This window comes from Scardinius erythrophthalmus, assembly GCF_964197995.2.
Source record: "Scardinius erythrophthalmus genome assembly, chromosome: 20".
NCBI lineage: Eukaryota > Metazoa > Chordata > Actinopteri > Cypriniformes > Leuciscidae > Scardinius > Scardinius erythrophthalmus.
The window spans coordinates 14,125,291-14,152,080 of NC_138240.1; the positions used below are offsets into that span (position 1 = coordinate 14,125,291).

Genomic DNA, 26,790 nt, shown 5'->3' on the forward strand with positions numbered 1-26,790 from the left:
AAAAACGGAAATAATCGAATGACTGCCGCGCATGCGTGAATAAACCATGCTTCCGGTGGCATGTGATCGGCGAACGGAGCCGAGTGTTGCCGAGTAGACTGTAAAAGTCGGAAAGAATCCAATGACTGCCGCGCATGCGTGGATAAACCACGCTTCCGGTGTAATAATATCACCGTGGAAGGAGAGAAGAGCAAGAGGAACATGTGAGTTTTACAGGCACTGTTAACAAAACATATACGCACAGCAATTTGACATTTTATGGTTGTATAAATGTAAAGTTTGAACTACGAAAAAGAGCAAGGTAAATTTGACCTTTTGTGCGATGGTTTACTAATTAGAGAGGTGACGTAGAAATAGTTATTTTCAGTTTTTAGGAATAAAATGTTACATAAATCAGGCGAATGATATATGGGGGAAAAAATGTAAAAACCTTCAGAATATAGAGATAGGAATAAAACTTAAAAGTTTGACGTGCTATTATTGTAACGTTAGTGGGGGGTTCTGGCGCTGCACAAAGAGAAACAAACTAATTCTGACAAAACAGACTTTAAAGATATATATTGTAATTGAAATCTACAGACGCTAATAGATAAAGTGTAATAAAATTAAAATGTACTTTAAATGTTTCCTTTTCGCCAGTCTGAAAGAAGACAAAATATGGAAGCAAAATAGTCCAAAATCTCAAAATTGACCAGTGTCTACTAGCCTTAAATGATAAAAACAACAACTTGACTTTCAGCTTGTTCTCAGATTATTATCTTACTATAAAAAGTTATTTGATAAATAGTCCTTTTTATGTTTGGATTAAGTAGCAATTTCAGATGTCACTATCTTTATGTTTGTGACTGTTGCAGAATGGTCACACCATGGAGAATGGCCTACATGTTGGCCACCAAACTGGCCCCTTTCCCAGGACCTGTTTGTCGCCATGCCAGTCGAGGCGCATACGGGAGGATGTCGCCGAGGTATTCTGATTCACATTCAAAACAGAAACAACAGGAAGACATGTTTGAAGATGACCATGATATGGATGCAGTGGAAGCCAAACTGAACTCTGTTATTAGGTGAGTCCTTCTACAGTCAGGAGCACAAATGCAAATACCTCAGTCTTCATGTATTAAAATTATTTCCTGTGCAGTGAAGAGAAGAGAAGGCGTAAAGCAGCAAAGTTTCACATAATCAAGAGGCAAATGAGCAATCCTGCAGACCCGGAGAGAAAACTCACCTGGGATGCCATTGAACAGATAAGGTATCAGTGTGAATATGTCTGTTTATTACACAGCTCTTGATTCTGATTGGTCAGTCACAGCATTGAGCTCAGCTGTCAGACATTTTTGTATAACTGTATGTTTATATTCAGCATTCACTTATATCACATGCATGTGACTATATTGAAAATCTCTTTGAAGGACTTTAGTATTCATTTTAATCATGCGCGGAGTTTGCGGGGGGGGGCAGGGGGAGCATTGCCCCCCCTGTTGGCTGAAACGTAATTGCATTTTCTCAACAAAAAAAAATTATAATTGCATTGTTTAAAAAAAAAAGATATATTATACATATTTTAAATAACACAAAACAACTAAATGGTGGTAGGTAATACATCTGATTTCATATAGCCTACTGCTTTCAGGGCTCCAGACTGCGACCAAATGGTCGCATTTTGCGACCAGAATTTGAGAGTGTGCGACTGAATTTTACACCCAGTCGCACATGTGCGACCAGTAATTTATTTTTTAATTTTTTCACGTTAAACGTGGAAGGGGCGCGAATGTGTGGCAGGCCAATGAGTGTGAGAAGAAAAGGGAATGGCCCCTGTAACTGGCTAATGTGTGGAGGGGGAGGGTCCTAGAGATAATCGAGCGCGCGTAAACGTCAGTGGGAAGGAGACGGAGACAAATATCAATGTCACGGACAGACACAGTAGGATGATGATGATTCAGAGTCAGAGGTTTGTAAGGTGATAAAGGCCTGAACCCACTATTTTCGGGAAGACTGGCTACGAGAATTCAGCTGGTTGAGGTACTGTAAGGAGATGAACTCCATGAGCTACGAATGTGGCAGTCGCTACCCCAGAACTGCGGGGAAAACGAAATTTGCAGACAGTGCAGGCACTTCGCAGTTTAAACACTCAATCTCAGCCTCAAGCATAGAGTATGCCGTGACATGTTAATAAATAAAAACAAAATGAAAGTGGAAAAAAAACTGCGCTACTCAGCACTCATTCTGCTTCACAGACCGTTTAATAGTTCGAACCAATAATAGACAGAGCTCCTCTCGCCAGTCGCGGGCCGATCGCGATTACGCGAAACAGTTAGGTCGTGGAGATCCCGTGAAGAAATCCATTGAGTTCGCGACAGAATTAATAACATTGCTGCGAGATCAAGTGAGAAACATTCAGATTTGACGCAGAATTCTCTGTTATAAACCATATAAGATCAAACAGCGCTGACGTGGAAACCAGGAGAAACGTGCAATGAGCGAACAAGTTATAGAAGGCTTGGTCCACAGATCAGCAACATTCACCTTGGATTTAATGTAGTAACAACTGTAACTATGGTATACTGTGGTTATAACAGTAGCCTACACATATTTTTCCAGCACTTCAAAACTATATTATCATATTTAAATGTTATTTTTTAATGTGTTGACCAAAACATTTTTTGTTCTTCCTTTAAAGATTGTACCTATTTATAAAACTAAAAGTTTCAAGAAGTAGGAAAACTCACACTTATTTTTTTAAAAAAAAAGAAAAAGATTAAATTACTATTGTAAACATAGCTGCAGAGGACGCTTACTGGCTATTTTCACTCCATAATATCTATGATAATAATTAAAGTTAACTTTATCTATACACCTCAAATTAAGCTCAGTGCTTTGTCATCCCACAGTGCTACCAAATACGTTCTGTAGAACTTAGTGCCGCTGCCCTCAAATGTTAGTCTGGAGCCCTGTGAACTTAAAATAAAACTGCACATTGTAATTTCTGTACGTTAAGGCTATTTATTATCAAAGCATTTGTCAGTAATAGTTATTTTGGGGGAAAATGTGAATAATTGCATTGCAAGGTGATTTAAGGTGTGCCCCTAAATTTTCTGCTTGCGCTCCTAAAATTTTAAGTCAGGGGCTACAGCGCTCCTAATAAAAAAAGTTAGTCTGGAGCCCTGGCTTTAGTAAAAAAAGATAGCATGTAATAGCGTTGTAGTTATCTCGGACTCGTTACACCAAAACTGTAAGTTTTATTTCTCTTCCAAATAACTGCTTAAGCTGGAGAAACTCAACACACTGCTTTCAATATGCTGTTCAATATGTTTCAAAAGTGGAGAGTATTGAGTGTTGAGTGACTGTTCATTTTTCCCGTGTCTCAAAATGTTTTAAATGTTTTATGAAGTACAACAAAATGCGAAATATATCTTGTTTTTTAATCACTCTAATTGCCACAATGTATTTCCGCCACAATTCCGTCAGAATTGCGTGATATAAAGTCAGAATTCTGACTTTTTTTCTCGCAATTGCAACTTTATATCATGCAATTCTGACTTTATAACACGCAATTGCGAGTTTATATCTCGCAATTCTGACATCGTTTCTCACAATTGTGAGATATAAAGTCCAACTCTAAGGGGAAAAAAAGACGGACTTTTTTTTTTTTTTTTTTTTTACCTCAGAATAGTTTATATCTCACAATTCTGACTTTATAACACGCAATTAAGACTTAATTTCTCAGAATTGCTGCTTTATATCCCGCAATTGCGACTTTATATCTCACAATTGCTACTTTATTTCTCTGAATTGCCACTTTATTTCTCACAATTCTGACTGCAATTGTGAGAAAAATAGTCAGAATTTCGAGATAAAAAGTCGCTATTATTTATTTATTATTCAGTGGCAGAAACAAGCTTCCAACAATGTGTTTTGAAAAAAGGAAAGAAACACTTTAAAAATCTTTTCGTTTTGGTTAAAGACAATATTTTAACAGTGCAAAAGTGGTCCACATTTTATTGATCCTAACTGTGTCCGAACGAAGATGCGATGCGAAGTCAAGTGGCTGTTTATGCAAAGTTCTACGGCCTGTTTACAAATATGATTGTATTGTTGTAGCCTACTGTTTTTTTATCGGGTTAAAAATTTATGTGTTTATTTAGCATGTTTGTTTTGTCCATATGTGCTAGTGCTGAGTTCCCCAATTGATAGGCCATGCAGGTCCCAGCGGCTACAATGATTTTTTTTTTTTTTTTTTTTTTGCCCCCCCTGGCTCGAATGTCAAACTCCGCCTATGATTTTAATATTTGTTAAGTATGAAATCGTGGTGTTTGAGTATGTCAGATAATTAATGGCTATGGTTGCAAATTAATAATATATTAATTAAGTGTTCATCTTTTTGCTATGCCCAGTATTTTAATATTTCTTTTTAAATGTACGCTACCGTTTAAAATTTTGGGGTCGGTAAGATTTAAAAAAAAAAGTTTATTTTAAGATTTAAAAAAAAGTTTATTTTATCAAAAATACAGTAAAAACAGTAATATTGTTCAATATTATTGCAATTTAAAATAACTATTTTTTCTTTTTTAATATTTTAAAATGTAATTTATTCCTGTGATTGCAAATCGTTCTAATATGCTGATTTGGTGCTCAAAAAACATTTATCAATATCACTGTTGAAAATAGTTATGCTGCTGCTTATTTTCATGGAAACCATGATACTTTTTTAGGATTATTTGATGAATACAAAGTTCAAAAGAATAGCATTATGTGAAATAAAAATCTGTTAGCAGAATACAAAATTATTTAGTCATTTTTTATCAATTTAATGCATCATTGCTGAATAAAAGTATTAATTTCTCTCAAGAGAGAGAGAGAAAATCTTACTGATCCCAAACCTTTGAATTTTAGTGTGTATAAATATATATATATATATAAGTGTAATTTTAATATATTCCTTAGCAATGCTAGAAACTTATGGTCATATAATAATTTAAAATCAAACACATTTCTGTATGTAATAACATAATATATATTTATATATATATATATATATATATATATATATATATATATATATATAATGTCATGCCCAAAATATTGCAGTTCTCTACCGCCCCTCCAAACACTGAGCAGTCATATGTCTCTTTTCCCAGGTACTTAAAGCAGGAGTCCCCAGAGGAATGGACACTACAGAGATTAGCTGAGGGTTTCTCTGTAAGCCCTGATGTCATCTCCAAAGTCCTCCGCAGCAAATTCACCCCAACAGTTGTCCGAAAGCTAAAGCAGGACTCTAAAGTGTTTGTCAATACAGGGCAGCAGTCTCTCAGAGATGGCAAAACTGAACAGTCCAGACTGCAAAAGAGTGCAACACCAGCCATACTCTCTTCCGGAAAAACAGGTGCCCTGACAACACAGCGTAAAACAGCCCTTGCAGTGAGGGAGGGTGAGACTGGACTGACGCCCTCTGGTGGAAACGTAGTACCATCTCAAGTACTATCAGCTGTACACAAACTGACACCTGCTTTGCAGGAGCAGCCTGACTCAACAGTGAAAATGGACATGAGAGATGATATAGAGTTAGAGGAGGAGGAGAAGGAGGAAGAGGAAGAAGAAGAGTGGGATGGGGTGATCCTGACAGAGGAAGAGCTAGAGCACATCGCACAAACGCTGCAGAAAAACCCCAATTCAGTGAAACAGAAGGGAAGCGATTTTTTTGACGAAGAAGGCAATTTCCTGTACAGAATTTGAGTGGCTGCCAAGTCCTCCATGTTTATCAAGACACTTGTTGCTAAAGTCTTGGCATGTTCTTTTATGATTGAAAAACGTATTTAATTGGAAGGAACTTTATTGTTACAATTTGTAACAAAACTTAAAGGCTTATTGTACACTTTTGCATATGTGTGCATCACATTTGCTTTTTTACTCAAAAAATATTTTTGCTTTTTAAGCCAAAAATATATACAAAATCAGTGGGGCAAATCAATTTATTTCTCAAACAAACAGTTCCAAATATACAGAGCAAAAAATAACAGACAAAAAGTCGGAATTGCTGTATATACAGAGCTTCACAACTAATATGTACATTGATTTTGCACTGGAGGAAAGACATTACACGTCATATAAATAAAATCACTGTCACAATTGAAATCATTTAGCTTTAGATTTCATTTACATTGTATCTATTATAATTATTATTATTCCCAAGCATGGAGAGTAAGACAAGAAGTATTAAACAATTAAGGGGCATGTTTGTTTTTATTTTGTTGTATAAAATGTATACAGATCTTTTTATCAACTGAAATATTTTGTCATAGTTTGTCAAAGCCCATGTTATAATGAACTGTGGTAATTATTCATAAATGAGATTGTTCTCTTGTTTTTGAATTAATCTCTTTCACTGGAAGGCACAAGCTCTGCCTCCATGCTAGGCACTTGAATCAAAATATACACTAGGGTTTTTATACCTATTAACACCATATATAACTCATAGTTTTTGCAAAGGAGATTGTCTTCTAAGAAAATATGAGACTTTTTATTATGTATGTGAATATAAGCAAACAACTGCTAGAGATGTTGAAACTAATGGTTCCAAATTAACTGTAGAAATGATATTTAAATACACACTTAATAAAAAATGCATCAGACATCAAGCATCTATGCAAACAGGAAGTACCAATGGAAAGGTGCTAAATTGCTCAATAGCATTTGATTTGAAAAAACTGACGCCATTGTTACTGTCCGTATCACTGTATCAAGCACTGAGCAAGCCATCCGGGGCTGAAATTAAGATATGGTAATCGGTGATTTAACCTTGGATGCATGTAAACCTATTGTAGGAGATCTCCAAAACAACATTTGGAACCTTTAAAATAGCATAATACACACTTAATAAAATAAAAACTCACCGCATCAGACATCAAGCATCTATGCAAACAGGAAGTACCAATAGAAAGGTTCTAAATTGCTCTATTGCATTTGAATATCCAAAAATCAAATCACATGGTCAAAGACTTCAGACCACTGGATCTGTTCTCACCTCGCTGAAGTTGCTGCATAAACATGAAAATAATTAACACATGCAAAATTATTGCAACTAATGGTTTGTCACTCAAACACTTTGACAGGCGTCTTTATGCGAAATGGTAAAAAAAAAACAAGTCACACTTTTTCTCTTGATAACATGGTACTGTCCTGCTGTCAAGACGAGAACCAAGACACAGCACAAATGTCGAAATCTAATAAAACTATTTTACTACAAAATTTGATTTGGGCAAAATGTTCAAGGTTGTACACAAACTACAGTTGTGTTGTGTTCTATTTTACATGCATCTGCATCATTTAGTTCATAAAAATATTTATTACAAAACTTTACCTAACTGTCAAGTGAGACAGTTGCTTATTTACAAATGTGTAATCTCCATGTTCTACAGTTATTTGTCCATATAACAATCCCACTTTATCAAACTCGCAGCCTAGCTACACAGTTTCAGGTAATTAATAATGTTCATAAATCTTAAATTATAAATATATTCTCCCTTTTTGTAAAGTCAAATCTATTGCCTGTTTCTCAGCATTGTATTGCTATATTCATTAATGCACCTGCTTATTTACAGTAAAGTGGGCATTACTAAAGCTTTGACAGCAGGCATGATCACGTTTTAGAAATAAACACAGTCAGGGTTCAGTAGCACAGTATTTTAAACATCGCATATGATATGATTCATTTTTCTCTTTTTGCTGAATGAAATTCCTGCTGAAATAATAATATACCTCTAGTTCTGACGTAAGGGCATCTGGATATCAAAAGAAAAGCAAGTATTTTACAAGTACCCCAGTGACAGTCTCATCAAACCAAGGTTTGATCCTTAAAATCCTGCCCAGAAGACCCCAATTTCTATCATGAGTACAGTATCATCAGATTGATCCCCATCATCCTATTGGTGGAGAAGCAACCAGGTTCCCTCCCATTGGTCAAGAAGAAGGAAGCACGTGACATTAGCTGGTAGATTAAGTTTGAGAAAGCTGACAGCTGGTTTGTGCTTTAGAGAGAGGAGAGAGACAGCAGCAGTAATGCCTGAATGACAGGAAATGTAGCTCCTTGTGCTCACCTAATGCACAGCTTTACTCCAGTAGGTCCTGCCAAAAACACACATTCATTTAGCACTGCTATTTTGCTCTCTTTTTTTCCTAAACAAATACCAAAGAAGATTCCATTTAGGTGTATGTATTAGTGTGAGATGGTCAAAATCTGTACCTCATCTGAGTCATCGTGGAAATCAATCTTAGGTGCTCCAGCCACATCTGTGTCCAGTGGTTCATCTATGGCGTTGGCTTCCGCATTATGTTGTAAGACTGAGTATCTGTGTACCAGGAACCTGCAAAATATTGAGGCCAAGACAGTTTATTTTATTTTATATGATTAAACATATTCTATATGTAACCCCTAAAATGTCTAGAGAGCAGACTGACCTTCCGCCACAGACATACTTCTTTACAAACAGAACCCCAAACACTGCACCGGTCAGCAGGATGGCTATGACGATCGCAATGATAGGGGCGGTGTGTGAGGTAGATTTAGCTGTCTGTGGATTACAGAGATACAGGGTAAACAACGGTGCACATGTATTTGAGGTTTAAAGTGAGCATGAAATGAAAATGTTCTATTTTCTCAAACAATGTAGTTGTAGCTGAGGCCTGGAAGAGTTTGGTTCGTGTTGTCGTCATGTTGAGAAGATACTATTTTCAGCACTGCGAATCCGCTTTGCATGCATTTCAAAAGGATGATATGTAAAATGGATGCCATTGTTACTGTCCAAAACACTGTGTATCAAGCACTGAGGATGCCTCCCAAGCTGAAATTCAGATATGGTAATAGGCGTTTTGTTTCCAAAACGCATTGTAAGCAGTAGACCAATCACAACAGACTAGCCCGTCTGACCAATTAGAGCAGAGTAGGCTCTTTTAGAAAGGAGGCGATTAGATAGACTGAATCTTAGAACAAACCATTTTCATTATCTTTGAGGAGATGTGCAATGTATATTATGAGAAAATTAAAGTGTTTTTTGCCCTTGGATGCATGTAAAACCTATTGTAGGGGCCATCTAACTACAATATTTGGAACATTTAAAATAGCATAATAGGGGCACTTTAATTTTTTTTTTTTTTTAAGATCTGTCACTACTACCAAGAGATAGTTCACTGAAAGATCATTTTTTATAATAATTTGTTGTTCAATGTCTCTTTCATCCCTGAAACTGGGGTTGTTAAACTCCAAAATGAAAAAAGCACCATAAAAGTATTATAAATTGTATTATTATCAAATGTATTATATTCCAAAGAGTGGCCAAGATAGTCTTCCAAAAATGTAATTTTTGGATGAACATATATATACTGTATATGCTGTATACACATTTGAACCCCTGTCTGAATTATTAAACTAGTAATAGAGTGGGGCAAGTGTGACGTCACTTTATAGGCCAGTCGGCAGTTAGCATCACACTGGTTCCCTCGACAAAAAAAACCCCAATATGTTTTTCCATAGGCTTTTGGATTATTGCAAAAAACACTGATGTATTTTATGTCATAGAATAAAACGTGACTTGAAAACTTGTGTTCACCACAGATCTTCTATCAGCCATTTAACCAAAAACCCATTGACTTCGGGACAATGGAACCAGAAGTGCTAAAATGCTAACTCGTTTCCAACAAAATGATGGCATACCTGCACCACTCTATATGTAGCAAATTAATTGCAGTCTCACCAGCAGCTGAGGGTCCGCCAGCAGGTTGCTGACACATCTCTTGCTCAGGTCAATCACTTTTCTTGTTGGTTGTTTTCCTCCCTCACATTTATCACCTGGAATCTTTCTGTACCTGGTAAATAAATTGTAATACGTATGTTTTTTAGAGCTCTCTTAATAAGTCAAAGAGAAGCTAGCATCCGCTAACCAGATGTAAGGTATTAAAGCAAGTGAAAAACCTTGACTCTCAACTTGTCTACTTTTAAGACAAAGATTTAGTCTTCAAGCAATGGAGAATAATCCAAAGAGGGCATTACCCACTGGTCTTTAGCTGTTCCTCTTTCCCATGGATGCAGATCTCAAGATCGTGGCCTTTGAGCTCAGCCTGCTCAATACATTCTGAGCTGTTCTCTTTACGGTAGTATCCAAAGTCACTAAGCAGGAGGGAAGAGAAGATTTGAAAACTTTGAAATATAGCTGCACGAGTAATCATTAAAAGATAGCGATCTCGATTCAAACACACACGAAATCTAATTCATTTATTCACAGAAGACATTCACATATTATCACAGAAGAACTGGATAAAAAAAGTTTAAATGAAAGCAATCAAAATAGAGTAAATCACCTTTTAAAAAGTAACATGGCGCTTCAAATAACCATTTCTTATGCCAACAGGTGGTGACAAGTGACTTAAAAAATGTATTTGTCATTGAATCGAGTAAGAGATTTAAAGGGGTCATCGGATGCAAAATTCACTTTTATATGGTGTTTGCATATAAATGTGTCTTTGCAGTGTGCATACAATGAAAAAAAACACCATTCACTCCTTTTTTTTATCTTTAAAAAGTCTAAACACTCTCAATAATCAAGCCGTTTGGATTTTCTGTGCAATATGATGTCATATTGCTCATGCTCCGCCCACGACCTCTGACGGACTGTCCCATATTAGCATATTTCAGCCCTCAGCCATTTGTATACTGTCCACCAAGGCAGGTTGCCAAGGCAGCACGTTATGTGTCTTGTGTCAACACGCCCCATGAAAGAGAGGGGTGGGGTGAGCAATTGCTCATTATCATTTAAAGAGACATGCACCAAAACGGGTCGCCGTGAACAGAGCTGTTTTTGAGGAGGTAAAAAGGTGTTGTTTTACACAACCATTGAGGAATTTTAACCAAAGTATGTTACAAAATTTACACAAAGACCCTAAAGAATCATACCAACTTGTGGAAAATGGTCATCCGATGACCCCTTTAAAAAACGCTGATTCATCCAGTAATGAAACAAGTGAAGTATTTATGAGTGAGTCATTAAATCATTAATTCAAAGCAATTTCTGAAAAAAATTATTCGTTCAGATTTATTATTAAACATTTAAAACAGACTGCAGCAATTAACATTTGTCAGAACCTGTAGTAAATGACACGTTATTTTCTTTAGTTGTCTATTCAGAATCAATTTAATAAATTAGCCTATGTCTAGCCTTTGCTTGGGTTGAACGTATTTAATTTCTTGTGTGTGGGCTTGGGAAGTCGCAATGACGGAAACAGTGACATTCCAATTTAAGGGAGTAAAGCCTGTGTTCAGGCTATTAAGGAAATGTAATTTTGCCAAAGAAGAAAATACAAATTTTCATTTAAAAGCAGCCTACTTCAGTGTAATATATCATCATGCTTAACACTGAAAATTTGAATAATTGTAATGTGACTATCGGGTGCGAGAAAATCATAGGTTCGGCTGGTTGGTGGGTGAATGATTTAGAGCTGATCCGTGCATCTCTAGTCTGTGTGGACTAAGACATCTGACATTCTACTAGCAAATGACAATACAACATATGACAAAAGTTAATTTGACCATTGCATTGAAAATGCGTCCAAACATGCGGTACAAATTTTTTAACTAAAACTGAATTTAGTAATATAATTAACTGATATAAAATATAGTAAAATGAAATAGAAATATGCATGAAATAACTAAACTGAAACTAAACAATCGATTCCTCAAATGAACTAAAACTAAAATGTTTTTCAAAGTAGAATTACAAAAAGCAAAGCTACAATAACTTTGGTTTCCACTCACCACAGGAAGTCATCCAGTGTGCAGATGCATGGTGTGGGCTGCTTGGTGACTATGTAATCCCTGCCAATCCAACACACAGAGTCCTTTCTCACACGCAGGAATTTTTCCTTATAACCCAGCATGCAACCATCTTCCGGGTCGCTGATGTCATCAGAGTGCGCCAGCCACTGGACATAATCACTTGCTGTGCCTGGGAAATAGACAGCGACAGATTAGTTTGTGCTAAACCCAATTATATAAATGTCTGATTTTGTGTGGTTCAAACAGAACTGGTCACTCACAGTTACGTGTCAGCAGGTCTCTAAAGTCAATGGTGTAAGTTACCCAGTGGCTGATCAAAGCATCTTCATAACCCCAGAGACTGACATTCACAGAGCGGGCACCAGGCTCTGAGGCCAGCCCTGTGAAGTACATCGGCGTCTGGGTGAACTTATAAACATGCCAGCATTGCCCCTCATCGGTGGAGAACCTGAGAGACACACAAACCATGAGTTTTACAGCATGTACCGGCACTCTGCATGTGGAAATATTAGCATTTTCTTCAGTTTGGCATGGAAAACCGTCCATATAAAAGCCAATTGTATGGGTTTCGTCTCAAGAATCTCGGAAGAAGCTCACTTAATCTCAGAGATGAGTTGTGATGGGTTGTGCTCCACGGCCACCAGCAGGCCTCCTGAATCCAGGATAGCATAGTAATGCGGCCCCTTCAGAGCCTGCTGCCAGGTGTAGCCTCCATCATCAGACACGTACACATCAGGTGTCCTCACTGAGATAGAGTCACCCACGCTGCCTAAAAAAAGAGTAAGTGGGATGGCAGAAAGGTTCATTATATGAAAGTCATTATTTATGCAATTCTGTTTGGTGACGCAGAAATTACACTTTATCTTTAAAGGTGCAGTAAATGATTTCTGAAAAAAACTTTTGAGAGTGGATTGGAGCCAATCAGCAGTGGGAGGAGTATACAGTCAAGAGGAAGCAAGAGGGAGATTTGAAAAAAGACTGTAGAAAGAGAGATGGCTGAGAGACATTACAAAAGAGACAAGGTCAGAAGAATATCATTGGAAAAATAAAAGTTATGATCAGCCAACAGCACAATAATATTGGAGATTAGAAACTTTCTAGCACTGGAGAGACCTAAGCAGGAAGGCCATCTACTATTGCATTGCGTGATCAGGAATTTTGGGGGAGCAATGAGGGGAGGGTGTGTTTTTTGGGATGATTTCAAATATCAACAGTGTTTCTCAGAAATTGCTTACTGCACCTTTATTTTTCTTGTTTCTGTTTTATCCATTTAATATTAATGACTTTTATGTGTTAGAATTTATTAAAAATAAAATAAAATAAAAAATAACAAAATAAATGAAAATTAAAATAGAGACATTACAATTTAAGCCACAGAACTAAATTGCACTTTGGACTTTTCTTAAAAGTGTAATTACCATGAGCCAAGATGAGTCCGACAGCATTGGGTTCACTCAGAGGCAGCATGGGAACATTCAGCTTCATGGAGGTGCTGTATGAGGCATGAATATGCAGACTACACTGCACAGGAGGAAGACAACACAAGGTAAGTAAATAAACACACTGTTAGACTTCTCAATGTTTTTAACTGTTTGGTCACATCTGTCCAATTATAACAGCTTCCATTCAAAGTGATTCTTACCATTTCTTTGTCTTTGGCCGTAGAATCGCACTTGCTGTTCTCAGGTTTCTTCAAAGGAACCCATTCACCTCCCTGATCAAATGATATTACCGTCTGTACCGAGTTGTCTTCAGCAGAAAAAGACAAATAGAGAGAAGCATAAAAATTACTCTGACATTTCAGAAAAGACTCAAAGGGATACTTCACTGATTAGCATTAAGCTTTGTATCAGTAGAAACCCGGTAGTATTTTCGAATGACTGTGCTTCCCTCCCTCATGTCCCCCTGAGATGAGAGATTTCTGTATTGTGTGTCTAGAAAAACAACTCAGACGACGCAAAAATTGTCATTTTGCGTCATTGGAGGCCTTTTTGGCCAGAGGCTAGAGACTACAGCCAGTAGTAGGAGCTAGTTCCGCATGTTTTCAACCCGCCCATAGGGGGTGGGATCTCACGATAAAACGGCATCTTTTCAGTTTCGAGTCAACTAGTAGCCTAGTTGTATCATTTCTTCTGATACTGCCCTCTGTAACCGGTAGGCATGGTTTGGGAGTGGCCTTGTAGGGCAGCGAAGCAAGTGCATTCTGGGTGTTGTTGTCTTTCATCCACATGAGCCAAAAATAGGGCTGGGCGATATGGAGCAAAAAATATATCTCGATATATTTTGCTATATCTCGATATACGATATATATCTCGATATCTTTACAGGAAAAATAACCCCCCGAAAACTACTGCAAAAACAAATATGCCAAATACCACAAAGTCTTTTTTTATTGAAGTGCAAATAGGTAGGCAGTTCATGTAGGAACAAAGTGCTTCTGCGACATTTAAAAAAAAAAAAAATCCCTGTAAACAAAAATAATAATTTAACTGTAAAATAAAGGAAGAAATAATACATATTGCACTATTTTTAATAAACCTGTATAGAAATATCATTACTAATTTTGGCAAATAAATAAAAAAAAAATGCCACATATCCCCCCAAAACTGCACAACTGTAGAGTAAAACATTAATTAAAAAAAAGTGATAAAAATGCATCTAAAAATTGACATGATTGTTACAAAATCACACTGTCTGGGGCCTCTGGAGAACTCAGAACAACTGCTAGCATAAAGTTTAAGGTAAAAATAACTGCCATTAAATTACAGTATCTTACTACTATGCAATTAGATAAACTGTTCATTCATTACATCACTTTACCTCTGTCTTTATCCACCTTATCCTCTTATCTTCTTTTTGACACTGTATATAGCAGAATAGGTAACTTAGGCTAATGCTAATTTATAATGTGTCATGTAAATTCGGCCATCCGTCACAATCAGGAAACTTTCACCGTGTCTAGACCTGGCGCGAGCTGCCAGGCCCGTTTCTACAGGGGAGCATGTTAAGTGTGAGTATTTTTATCGCCCTCAAACAAAAGCAATGCGGCGAGAGGCGACGCTACACAAAAAATTACCAACAACAACTGATCGCGCGCGCGCGCTGTTTCTGACGCACTTCAAGCACTCGCTGGGCGGGGAAAGATTGATGTGCCTGACCGAACTCGGGGGACTTGGTTGAATGAGACAACACGCGAGGGGAGGGGGAACAAAAGCAAGGAGGCGGAGGAGGGCGAGGGCGAGCGCGAGCACAACACAGAGAAGGCAAACAAGCAAATTGGCGAAATCAGAATTAAATATAAACAATATATCGATATATACGATATGTCAAAATCCATATCGAGTTTAAAAAATATCTCGATATATCGTAAATATCGAGATATCGTCCACCCCTAGCCAAAAATACATTTTCTGGCTTTTCTCAGTCTAGAAGGCACCGATTTCTAAAATAATTTCACATTCCTACTACATAAATGACCCAATTTAAATACACATTCATCTTTCCAGCGGTGAAATATCCCTTTAAATGGTTAGTTCACCCCCAAAATTTTAAATTGTGTCATTAATTACTCACCCTCATGTCGTTCCACACCCGTAAGTCCTTCGTTCATCTTCGGAACACAAATGATGATATTTTTGAAGAAATCCTTTCAGTACCTCAATTGGGAGTAACACAATTTACACATTCAACGTCCAGAGCGATAGGAAACACATTAAAGTAATCAATGTGACTCCAGTGGTTTAACCTCAAACTTACGAAGCAACGCAAGTGTTTTGTTTGCACAAAAAAAACAATTCATCTCTATATTTACAAAATATTATCCAAAGCGAGTTCACAGAACAACTTACGGTCTTGAGTCTACACAACACAGACAACACGGATGGGTCATGGTGCTCCCCCTACTGGATTGCAGCCAGGTAAATATTTTCATAAATAAAGTGGCAAACAAAGCACTTGCGTTGCTTCATAAGATTGAGGTTAAACCACTGGAGTTACATGGATTACTTGAATGATGTCTTTCCTATTGTTCTGGACCTTGAATGTGTAAATTGTGTTGCTCCCAATGGAGGGACTGAAAGCTCTCGGATTTCATCAAAAATATCTTCATTTGTGTTCTGAAGATGAACAAAAGTCTTATGGGTTTGGAATGACATGAGGGTGAGTAAATAATCACCAAATTACTAAAATAACAGCTTTTTCATAACAGGAATAAATTATATTTTAAAATATCTCAAAATAGAAAACAGTTCTTTTAAATTGTAACAATATTTTAAAATGTTACTGTTTTAATGTATTTTTACATTTGGTCAAAAATATTTAAAAAATCTTACCGACCCCAAACTTTTAAACAGTAGTGTATAAAAGTTAAATATCATGTTCATTTTCAAATGTATATTTAGAAAGTAAACTGCAAGCTGTTTTTTAAAAACATTTAAAGTATGCCAAGTGATACAGGCCTCCTAGAGTAATCTGAGGTTAAATACACACAGACTATAAGTGTATATTCGTCTTAAGTAGGATGCAGTCATACCCTCATTCAGCACGCTAGTAGTGAAGACTCCTCTGAGGGAAGTGACATTCGTGAAGTCTGTCTCACCCCCTGGAGTCGTATACAGATGGCGTTCTAGAGACTTGGAATACACAGTGCCTCTGTCATCTGACACATAGATGGTGCCAATCCCCTCGTCTGGGAAAAAAAACAAAACACAATACAGTTAAAATATAGAAACATTGAGCTCTATAAAGTAGCACAGATCAAAATGTTGTATTTTTTTAAAACTGCTGTTTCTTTTTACAACTGATCAATGTTCCACTCTTTGTTGATCTTACTTCTTACTTTGTTGTATTTTCATACAATAAATAATATATCGATAGAGCAGTGTGGCATGATGGTTTCTACAACAGAAAAATGTTAGTTGTAAGCCTATATATTATAGTTGCGGTAAATGAAACAAAAGGAAACACTGACCTCCTGGTTCATCTACATGCATGAAGACCATTTCATCATTGGCTGCTAGTATTGAGTAAAACTGCTCATGACTGACGGGAGGAAGTTGAGCCATGTTCCATGTTTCACCTTGGTCTACCGACACATGTATTGCACGTAAAATGTCCTAAAGAACATGCACATAGTTAAAACATCACATTCACGCATAAACACACTCGCACTCGGGTGCACAGTCACACAGACCTCTGATGCTGACGGCATAATGTTTCCTGATCCAGCCATAACTGAAGCAAACAGGAAGCGTCCACCGATCCCAAAGGAGTAGATTCTCTCGGCGACTGTTTTAAAGTTACCATTAAGATCAACTGACTTCCTCAGCACCAGCGTTCCTTTATCAACTTAAAACACAAAACAACAAATAGTGAGGTAACATTACTACAGAAATACGCATCTGGTTTTTATGAGTTGCTGATAGCACTTGGGCCGCTGCCTGTGTCATGCTTTTCTATAGCAATAACATAAGGTTTGCTGAGTCAAATCCACTGTGGGATGCTGAATTCTAATTCAAACTAATTCTATCAACACTTTATCTAAACACTGTTAATGAGCAACACCACTCACAGGACACTGCATCATCCCCTCTGACATCCCCTCTTGCAAAAAAAGCACATGCACACATTGCCAAACATCATGAAAAGGAAGCTATGAAACATCATGAAAAAGTATACACTTTTACTCAGTTGGGTTCAACAGTAAGGACGGCCGCTTTTGGGCCAGTTGACAGGACTGTTATCGTTGCTGTATTTTATTTTATTTTTTTCGATCATGTACTTGTTTTTATGTTTTGAAAACTTTTTGTGAACTGCTGTTGCAATTTTGGTTAAATATCTAGCTGGGTAACATTTTTTCTTCAAAATGTCACGAATGACTATATGCCATTATGTTTCAGCAAAATGTTAATCAATTTATAGATGTGCAATTATTGCAAATTATAATATTATTCATTTATTGTTATTTAAATATACAATAAAATATAAAATATACATAAAAAAATATATATATATATATATATATATATATATATATATATATATATATATATATATATATATATATATATATATATATATATATACACACTAAAAGTTTTTTTTTTTTTTTTTAAGATTTTCTAATGTTTAGAAAGTCTCTTATGCTCACCAAGGCTGCATTTGTTTGAAAACTGTAATATTGTGAAATATTATTACAATTTGAAATAACGGTTTTCTATTTTATTATATTTTGAAATCACCCATTACTCCACTGTTTAATGTCACATGATCCTTCATAAATCATTCTAATATGCTGATTTGGTGCTCAAAAAACATTTCTTATTACTATCAATGTTGTAAACAGTTGTGCTGCTTTATATTTTGTGATGCATTTTTTCAGGATACTTTGTTGAATATAATGTTTACAGAGAGAACAAGCATTAATTTGAAATATAAATCTTTTGTAACATTATAAATGTCTTTAAAAAAGTTAATTTCTCTCTCTCTCTCTCTCTCTCTCAAAAAAAAAAGAATATATATATGTATAAATCTTATATTTATGTATTTTAGAAAATGTTGGCAGGGCAATCTTAAAATCTTTCATTTCAGAATTACAATAACTCAACTTTACTGTAACTAACTAGTTAACTTTAGTCAACTATTACAGTAACTAATGCTCAAAGATGTACAGAAACACACATAAGAAATCAATACAAACACATACTAGTGACAGAACAAAACACATTCATGTCACCACACCTTAGATCAACAAAGTTGATAATATTACTCACAGCAGGATCCATTGAGGTTGACGGAGACGAATAGAGTATCCATTCCCCTATGGAAATGATGAAGAGAGAATTGATCTGTGAGATTAAACTCAAGAGACCTCATAAAACAGGTTCACTTCGGTTCACTTCAGATCAGTCACTTGTTTGCACTTTGCAGCGTAAGTACAAACGTACTGAACACTAAAATGTCAAGGAAGGAGACAGTTTATGACAATCACCACACAAACCATATTTTCAATTCATAGATAACATGAACAATGCAACAAGAAACTGGTTGCATGGAGATTCTCCATTAAAATTCATGGCATTGTTGTAACAGGATATCTACAATTGTCACAGATCATATGACGTATTGTTAAGATAAGGCCTAAGGAGTGACTCAGGTTGAAGAGTTTTCAGGTTGCAACATAACTGAAAACAGTCTCTAAAATTGAAATGTAAGTGGGCCATTCCATGCAGCACATTTTCATACTTAATATATTGGATATATATTAAACGTACAGTTTTTTAAGGAAAGAAATTATATAAGTTAGTTTTATCACAATATTACAATATAATGGTTTGAGGCACTGATGTCATGTTCCTGGGTGCTATGCAAAGTCTAAAAATGAAAAAAGAAAGAAAGAAAAAGGATGTGAAAACACCACAAACATCACAATTTGATGAATTCTGAGATAGTTTGTGGTATCACTCTAATTCATCCCAGTGAATGTAAAGAATGAAAAGAATCCATTTTAAATTCAAAATTGCAATCACTCACTTTTAGCTCTTTATTTCCATTTGTTAATTTTCTTGCCATTGTTTAAATAATCAAGATGAAAAAAATAAAGTTGATAAATTGGCTAAGCTTAAATTTGCTGAAACTCTGGTATATGCTTATATTGAAATACATTCTTAAAATTCAACACAAGCATATTCTGTATAGTGTGTTGTAATTTGAATATGAATATGATATTCACTTAAAATAAACTGCATAACAGGAACAACCCATGTTTTTGGTTTGACTTTACTGGCTTCTGAAGTCACGTGAGAACTTCATATCATGTGTACAGTAAGTGGATGAGGCCTTCCTTCAGTTAGGATTGCTCAGAGGAGGAATGAAGGAACTTTATATATATATATATATACCTGGCTCCCTTGGTCAAACATTAATTGTGCAAATAAATGATAAGCCTGGCAGAACTTCCTTGTCAACATAACTATTCCCAGTTGACATGTATAAACTAGGGACTGTTGAATTCAAGCAAAAAAAAAAAAAAAAAACTAAAAACTGTATAATCCAACTGAAGTTTGATGCAGCAGTTTATCTGGAGCAGCCGAGTGTCCTCGGACATTTGAAAGCTGAGCCATGTGGAAAAGCACAGTGACTCAGCAGAGAATGTCTCGTGTTGCTGCCATGGTGGCCGTATTTGCATGTTTGTGTTTTTATGTGTTCTGGATGTGCAGCCGTGAAAAAAACAATACAGAACTCCCTAAACTGACTGGTCCAAAAGTAAAACATACCATATAAAGTCACTCCACCCAGACCCCCTTGTGTCTCCACAAACACAAAGCACATTCTATAGGCGTAAATGGGTTTTACAATCATTAAAAGATCTTACCATTTCACCACACACACCATCTCATGAATTTTCGTCCATGTTTTACCAAAATCTTTAGAGATCCAGAGATCATTCTGAAACAGCAGCAATAAGATGATATTATGCTAATGTTCAAAAGCAGCAATGCACCACTTTAAATGCATAAAAAAGGAAAAAAGAATTTACACAATCTATGTATATCTTCTTGTATTTATCTTTTCTTATCTTGTATATCATCTTCTTGTTTTAACAAATATACTTGAAAGGAAGTGAATAGCAAGTATTTGCAATAAGTATATTTAACTCTTTGATCATATTCACAAAATTATCATGGCCTCCAGATTATTTAAACCAGACGGATAAACCGTCAATATATAAAAAGAAATGGTGGGGAAGCGTTGTGCCATAAATGACGGAAAATCTTGTCAATGGCAGGCAAAGAGTTAATATGCTATCACGTCATTTAGATAACCACAACATTGTTTATCTTATCAGTTCAGGAAACCCAATATGTGTTGATGGCAGTTTTGAACTTCACTGAGTCTAAAATAAGGACTTAAATTCAATATGTGATCATGATGCATACTTTGTTGAATAAAGTGTATACATTTACACTAATTAAATTCACTGATCAAATGGCTCTTACTTGCTTTCTTTTCAACACCCATAAAGAAATAACACAAATTTTGATAGGCTCTCACCTTGGTGCTGATGACTGCAAGCACATCAGAGTTTTGAGGGTTGTACATTATCTGCATTAGAGGCTGGAAGGGCAATTCTGTGTGGGTGAAAGTTCTGGCAAAGTCTTTTGAAAGGAAAATTCTGGCACCAGTGCCTCCAGAAGCATCTCCTGTGAGGATCACCTGAGGGAAAGAAAATCAGGACTTTGATTACTTTAAAGTGCTGTCACACATCCCTATAATTGCTTTGAGTATCGGAAAATCAGCAAAGAACAGAGAGTTCAATTAGTCTATTTTTACTTTGATTGACTTGCTGCATTTGAGTGTCTAAAGGCCAATTCAGCAACATGAGAAACATCTTTAGCATAGCTAACTGATCCAGCTCCCCAGCCCATGTGGGCTTATTGGGAGAAGATACGCAAATGCTGGATTTTTGACATGTCTTGCCCACCTTTCCAGAGTTTTCCGGACCAATAGCGATCCCAAAGTCAGTGCTGATGAAGGTGTTGTTGATGAGTCCTGTGACATCCTCAAACGACTTTCCATAGTTTTCACTGTAACGAGGAGTGGAAGATCGAGAAAGACATGGAGTAAAGCAAACACTACGTTGGTATTACAAGAACAAACACAATTCAAACCAGTACTCACCTCCTATATAGTTTAGACTGACCAAATCGCAGGAAGACTAATGGCACCTGAAACGTTGTCAGGGCTAGTACTACCTAAGATTGAGGCATAGAGACAGTTATTTACTTTTGACACAAACCTTTAGAAACCTTTTTTTTTTTCTTTAAAAGAAATCAGTACTTTCATTCAGTAAGGACGCAATACATTGATCAAAAGTGACAGCAAGGATATTTATAATGTTACAAAATATTTATATTTCAAATACATGCTATTGGACCTATTTATCAAAGATAAAAAATATCAAGATTTCCACAAAAATAATAAGCAGCACAACTGTTTTCAACATTGATAAAAATACGAAATGTCTCCTAAGCAGCAAATCAGCATTTTAGAATGATTTCTGAAGGATCATGTGACACTGAAGACTGGGGTAGTTCAGCTTTTTTTTTTCTTTGTGAGCACTGCAAACAGCCAAAGAGATCTGCAAAGATTACATAGACAGTCTAAATTTAAACCTAAAGCTAAAAGACTCCTCATCTAACCTTGAATGGCATTTTTAGTATGGTGGAAGTTATTTTCCGGAGACTTCATCTCAGAACAGCAAGCATATGATAGTGTGTACACATAATAAATCGAAAGTGAAACTCACCCCAGTTCCGTCCCCCACCCAGGCCAGAGACACGGATCCACTGATATCTTGAAAAGTCCACTGAAAGAAACACATTTTATTAATATTAAACAAAACCAATACTGAAATGTGCGTCGTCATGGACAAAATATAAGACTTTTCACGCACATAATAAAGCTTTTAATATTGCATGTCCTAGAAAGACATTATCAGCCTATGCAAAGCACATGCTAACCTTAAACAAAAACTAAATTAGAAACCTAGCAACTAGCCTATACTCACGACACTTAACCGCAAAACTGAAAATAGCACATTGAAGACTGATATGACAAATTACTGAAATGGAAAAAATAGGAATGAATTGTGAAATTGAAGATGACATCAAAACAACAGTGTTATAATTCAATGGCTCTCAATCTTTTTGACTCATTTAAAGATACATTATTTGAAGGCCTACCATTTTGTACATTTCCTCTGGCATTTCTGCTGTAATTATGACAACGTTTTATGTACAGAAATTGGGAGTGTTGATATATTAAATTCATTAAATACAATTCATTTTAATTCTGATTCTGTATGTTTTCCAATAAAAATAATATTATTGCTGAGGTTAGTTTGCTAAGCCCCCCTGGTTGAGTACTGGTTTAGATGATTTGTTTAACTCTGAGAACAAATTTTAAATGCATTAATAATTTGATCATGATGCATATAAAGCCAAATTGTTAGGCTAATATAACTTATTACAATTTGTTACAAAAGGGTGACATAACATTGATCTGTTTGTCACATGAAATGGTTCCTTACACTTTCAAAGTCAATGTGAGTCTCATGAAAATCTCAAATGGCTAAAAGGAAGTGTGAAAAAAAAAACATGCTGATTGTATTCTCTCATTTAAAGCACTTGATATCCACAGTGCACCTAGATTGGATGAGGATAATAGCTAAAATACCTTTCACTTTCTTTCTCTGGGCTGCATATGTGTCCCTTTAAATAACAGTTAAATCTTCTAATCCCATCTAGTGAACACAGTCTAGAATTGAACATACATCCAAATGCTAGGCTATATAAAAGCCGAAAGGTCAGTGAACACATAGTCCTAAACCACTTTGAGACTATTTTCTGTTGATTAACAACTGTGGCAGTTCCTGTCACAGCTTTTGAATTTATGACAACTTCCAACATCAGACCACAGTATAAGTATCAGACCACAGGACTGTGTAAAAAAAAGGTTGACACATCTGTGACTAATGAACAGAGGAAGTTAATCAGAGGATTGGTGAAGTAGATGCGAGCTGACAGTTCAAAAAGGTGTAGTTACAACCAACCCTCATATAACCTGATTGTTTCACCTCATCTGACAAGAAGCAACCACAATTTATTCCGAGAAAAGGAAGTAATTTTAAGTTGCAATGACTAGTGTCAGTATTATTTACTGTTCCATTCTGTAATATTAAAACTTATACTAGTTTTTATTATAAATTATATGGTTTAGCTAAACTTAACATGCTTTAGAATAGGCATAGCATAGCTATGTGTGTGGTGTGTGGTGTGTGGTGTGTGGTGTGGTGTGTGGTGTGTAGGGTGGGTATTAAACAGGTTGTCACACCAGTTTGACTGGTTCTACAACTGCAGCTAGCCAAAGTTACACTTGTCAAGGACACAACCGTCAACATTTTATAGTTATAAAAACAGAAATGGAAGAGAAACGTATTCTGAGGGCTATGTTTTAAAAATGTTCTAATATAAAGAGAAAACTTGCATTTTTAATTGCATTTTATGTTTATCACAAAACTAAAGTGCTTTTACAAGAACTTTGAATACGTTTGAGCTGAACAAATGTGACAGGATGTGTTTCAAAATCTAGTAAAACATTAAAACACGTAACTATCAATTTTGTGTTACTTGTACTTATTTTTCCATTGTTAGCAAGTAATACAATTGTGACCAGTATCTAGTCCATATTACAAATGCATTTGATTTTCATCATATTTATAGTCACTATTGAATTACTCACTAGCAATTAAAGTACTAACAAATACATAAAACAGGGTAACACTTAATGTGACGTAGTTACACGTTACTACATGTACTTACTATAGTAATAGCAGTACAATATGCATAATTACAAGTAAATAAATCTTAAACCAAACCCTAACCCTATTATAAGTACATGCAGTTAATTAATATTACTATGGTAAAGATCCCTAGGTTTTGAGGCTGAGCCACGGGGTTGCATCGGTGCTTCAAGTGAACTTACGTTGTGTGTGTTGCTAGTTAACTTGGTTTCATATTCCTTTAAGCCATTACAGGAGTCGAATACATCAGCGCTTCTTTTCTGGATGTGACTGTGAACCCTCGAAATATCTGCATCCGATCCCGTCCCGATCAGACTTCTGACGGCTACTGGAGACTTCACATACACCCGGTGCGCGTTATAGGATCCTGGTTCCACATGGAAATCCACACAAAATGCAATGGGAAAAAATAAAAGTGCAATAAAGTGTCCAAGGTCTCGCATTTTTCTTCAGTGTATTTCCAACACGATTGTGTTGCTGTTTAAATACGCATTAATTTCTCAGTGTCTCCCTCGTCAGCGGCTGCTGGCGGTATCAACAAAAACAGACTGCCTGTGACAGCGAAAGGTCCCTGCTGCTCATTAGTGCTGCCTCCTCAGAGAGTATTTTAACACCCCTTTTTTATCTAGATAATTTACAAGAACGCAAAAAAAGACCATCCAAGACGCTGGAATAAACTGTATCCTTGACAGTATTTCGTGTTAAATACTTAAAAAATGAGCATACCCCAAAAAAGAAAAATTATCGGTGAAAAGAATGCACCTTGCAGAGACTGTATCTGATTGGCTGCAGCGACTGGTGCGTTTTTCTGATTGGTCCATAACTGCGCATTCATGTTTCCGTGAGCCTGTGCGGTCAAGTTAGTTAGACACGTCACACTTACTAGGACAGTATCATGTTTAAAAATGACACCTGCGTTTCATATGAACAAATTATCTTTAGTGAATTATTAATCTAACGGATTTATAATCATAATGTCTGTAATGATTCTTGCCCCAGCAAGAATGCGATTCTCAGATAATGTGACCAAAGCAATGCATGCATCTTCCACATTTAAATGTTTGCAGAAAGTATTTCCTTTAAAAGACTAATAACAAGCTGCAGGCTACTTTATTTGCCCCCCTTGTCGTCTTATTTTTATAACAGCTAAATCATTTCATGTGCCTAAATAGAAGCAAGTGCATGACTCATTTTGTCAGTATTCTCAGTGAGACCATAGTGTAAAAGAATGCCTTCAAATGTGCATCATGGAAGAAAGAAGCATCTGTTGATGCACTTCACACTTCAGCCTACAACTTAACTGTGTAGTCTCTCTCTGAGTCATATCATAATGAACACATTTATTGAATCTTACCCCAGATTCTAACCATTTTATCATTATAAAACACCAACAAGATTTTTTTCAGTGACTTTGGAAACATGAAAGTGAAGGGTCGGGTCAGTTATTTGCTCAGCCATTTTTCTTAGCCCTGTTCCGACATTTTAAACAGTTTACCAGTTCAGATTTCAGCATTTATTGGGCTAAAATAAATGACATTATATTATTATATTCTTATAGTCTTATATTCTTACAATGTAGGCTATTTACGTACAAGAGCATCTAATTTCAATTGTGTTCTTCTTCTTATTATTATTATTATATTTTGTTTGTGTGTACATATGATTTATGGCAGGCTCTGGCCTATCCCATGATCAAACCATGTGACACAGAAAAAAGGCTTATTGTGACTCCCATTGGTGCCCTGTAATTCTGATCTGCAGTCATGCTTATTCTAGATCTGCACTGCTGGCCGAGAGCCACGTGCTTCCCATTGATACTCATCCTGTCTCTTCTATTAGTGGATAACATTCGCAAAAACAAAAACAAAAAAGCAAAGTATGGACGTGTTTGCTTCTTCAAGGGAGATTATAATTCTAAATGTCGGCGCATATGCGTTTAACTAGTGCATTAAGACAATTCTGCAGGGGTGGAAAAACCTGTCACACAAGACGTCGTGACCTGCATTCCTCAGTAGTGACTGTATAATGTCTGAGCACCTCCTATTCATTGAGAGCTGTAACTTTTCAAAGTAAAGGTGTAAACAAAAAGGCTTTTATTAGCCTACCCCGAGTGGATCTGAAAGAGAGTCCCAATGACTGTGCATTTTAGGCATCCTAAGACTCTTTATTTTTGCAACATCCTTCCTTAGAATGTTAACATGTTCATGTAACATTATTTTACTCAGTTAATAAATGCCAAGGGAAATTAAATTAAGTAGCATTTTTATAATATTTAAGAAAAATGCCTTTCATAAAGGGAATGAGGAATACTATTGTTCTAGGCACTGAGCTGCTTCAGTTGTGAAATAGCCTATATCGTGATAAGAGTGTCCTCTTATGGTCGTACTACAGCAATGCTGAATGCAGTTAATCACTTCTGTATTATTTAATATTTTTTATATTCTATACTTGTGTTTTATATTAATTTCATTAATAGTTGTTGATGTTTGAATTGTATTTCAGGGCAGTTTGTGAAGACAAGAGAAACATAAGAGATATGTAGCAACCTAGAAGTCAGTTCCAGATCCACCTTCCACTCCAGACTTCTCTCTCATATAGATTGCTGTCTAGC

The 26,790-nt window shown here is 36.1% G+C and overlaps 2 protein-coding genes across 4 annotated transcripts; one reads left to right on the forward strand and one right to left on the reverse strand.

The window, feature by feature from the left end:
* Window positions 1-74: 74 nt before the first annotated feature.
* ngrn (neugrin, neurite outgrowth associated) lies at window positions 75-6,733 on the forward strand. 2 transcript variants are annotated; one of them, XM_081349953.1, is made up of 4 exons: window positions 75-203; window positions 855-1,064; window positions 1,139-1,249; window positions 5,136-6,733. In XM_081349953.1, the coding sequence occupies exons 2-4, from the start codon at window positions 856-858 to the stop codon at window positions 5,728-5,730; spliced, it is 915 nt and encodes a 304-aa protein (XP_081206079.1). In that variant the 5' UTR covers window positions 75-203; window position 855; the 3' UTR covers window positions 5,731-6,733. The 2 variants fall into 2 exon arrangements, with proteins under 2 accessions (XP_081206079.1, XP_081206080.1); XM_081349954.1 differs by having other exon boundaries at window positions 150-301; window positions 5,136-6,364.
* Window positions 5,813-24,908, reverse strand: sort1b (sortilin 1b). 2 transcript variants are annotated; one of them, XM_081349952.1, is made up of 21 exons: window positions 24,362-24,908; window positions 22,125-22,184; window positions 21,497-21,570; window positions 21,300-21,402; window positions 20,870-21,031; window positions 20,190-20,263; window positions 18,589-18,635; window positions 17,010-17,164; window positions 16,788-16,932; window positions 16,350-16,505; window positions 13,461-13,567; window positions 13,237-13,339; window positions 12,416-12,587; window positions 12,079-12,266; window positions 11,798-11,987; window positions 10,040-10,156; window positions 9,744-9,855; window positions 8,452-8,564; window positions 8,237-8,357; window positions 8,091-8,118; window positions 5,813-7,031 (listed from the first exon to the last, which is right to left on the reverse strand). In XM_081349952.1, the coding sequence occupies exons 1-20, from the start codon at window positions 24,620-24,622 to the stop codon at window positions 8,104-8,106; spliced, it is 2,475 nt and encodes an 824-aa protein (XP_081206078.1). In that variant the 5' UTR covers window positions 24,623-24,908; the 3' UTR covers window positions 5,813-7,031; window positions 8,091-8,103. The 2 variants fall into 2 exon arrangements, with proteins under 2 accessions (XP_081206078.1, XP_081206077.1); XM_081349951.1 differs by having other exon boundaries at window positions 5,951-8,118.
* Between the last annotated feature and the right edge of the window lie 1,882 nt (window positions 24,909-26,790).

What these genes read in the sequence shown, in the direction of transcription:
- ngrn (XM_081349953.1), top strand. Translation starts at nt 856, where the DNA reads ATGGTCACACCATGGAGAATGGCCTACATGTTGGCCACCAAACTGGCC. An exon ending in AAACTGAACTCTGTTATTAG is followed by an intron (nt 1,065 to 1,138) that starts GTGAGTCCTTCT and finishes TTTCCTGTGCAG; the next exon opens with TGAAGAGAAGAGAAGGCGTA. An exon ending in GATGCCATTGAACAGATAAG is followed by an intron (nt 1,250 to 5,135) that starts GTATCAGTGTGA and finishes CTCTTTTCCCAG; the next exon opens with GTACTTAAAGCAGGAGTCCC.
- sort1b (XM_081349952.1), bottom strand. Translation starts at nt 24,622, where the DNA reads ATGCGAGACCTTGGACACTTTATTGCACTTTTATTTTTTCCCATTGCA. An exon ending in GGGTGGGGGACGGAACTGGG is followed by an intron (nt 21,571 to 22,124) that starts GTGAGTTTCACT and finishes CCTCAATCTTAG; the next exon opens with GTAGTACTAGCCCTGACAAC. An exon ending in ACACTGGATGACTTCCTGTG is followed by an intron (nt 10,157 to 11,797) that starts GTGAGTGGAAAC and finishes CCTCCTGCTTAG; the next exon opens with TGACTTTGGATACTACCGTA.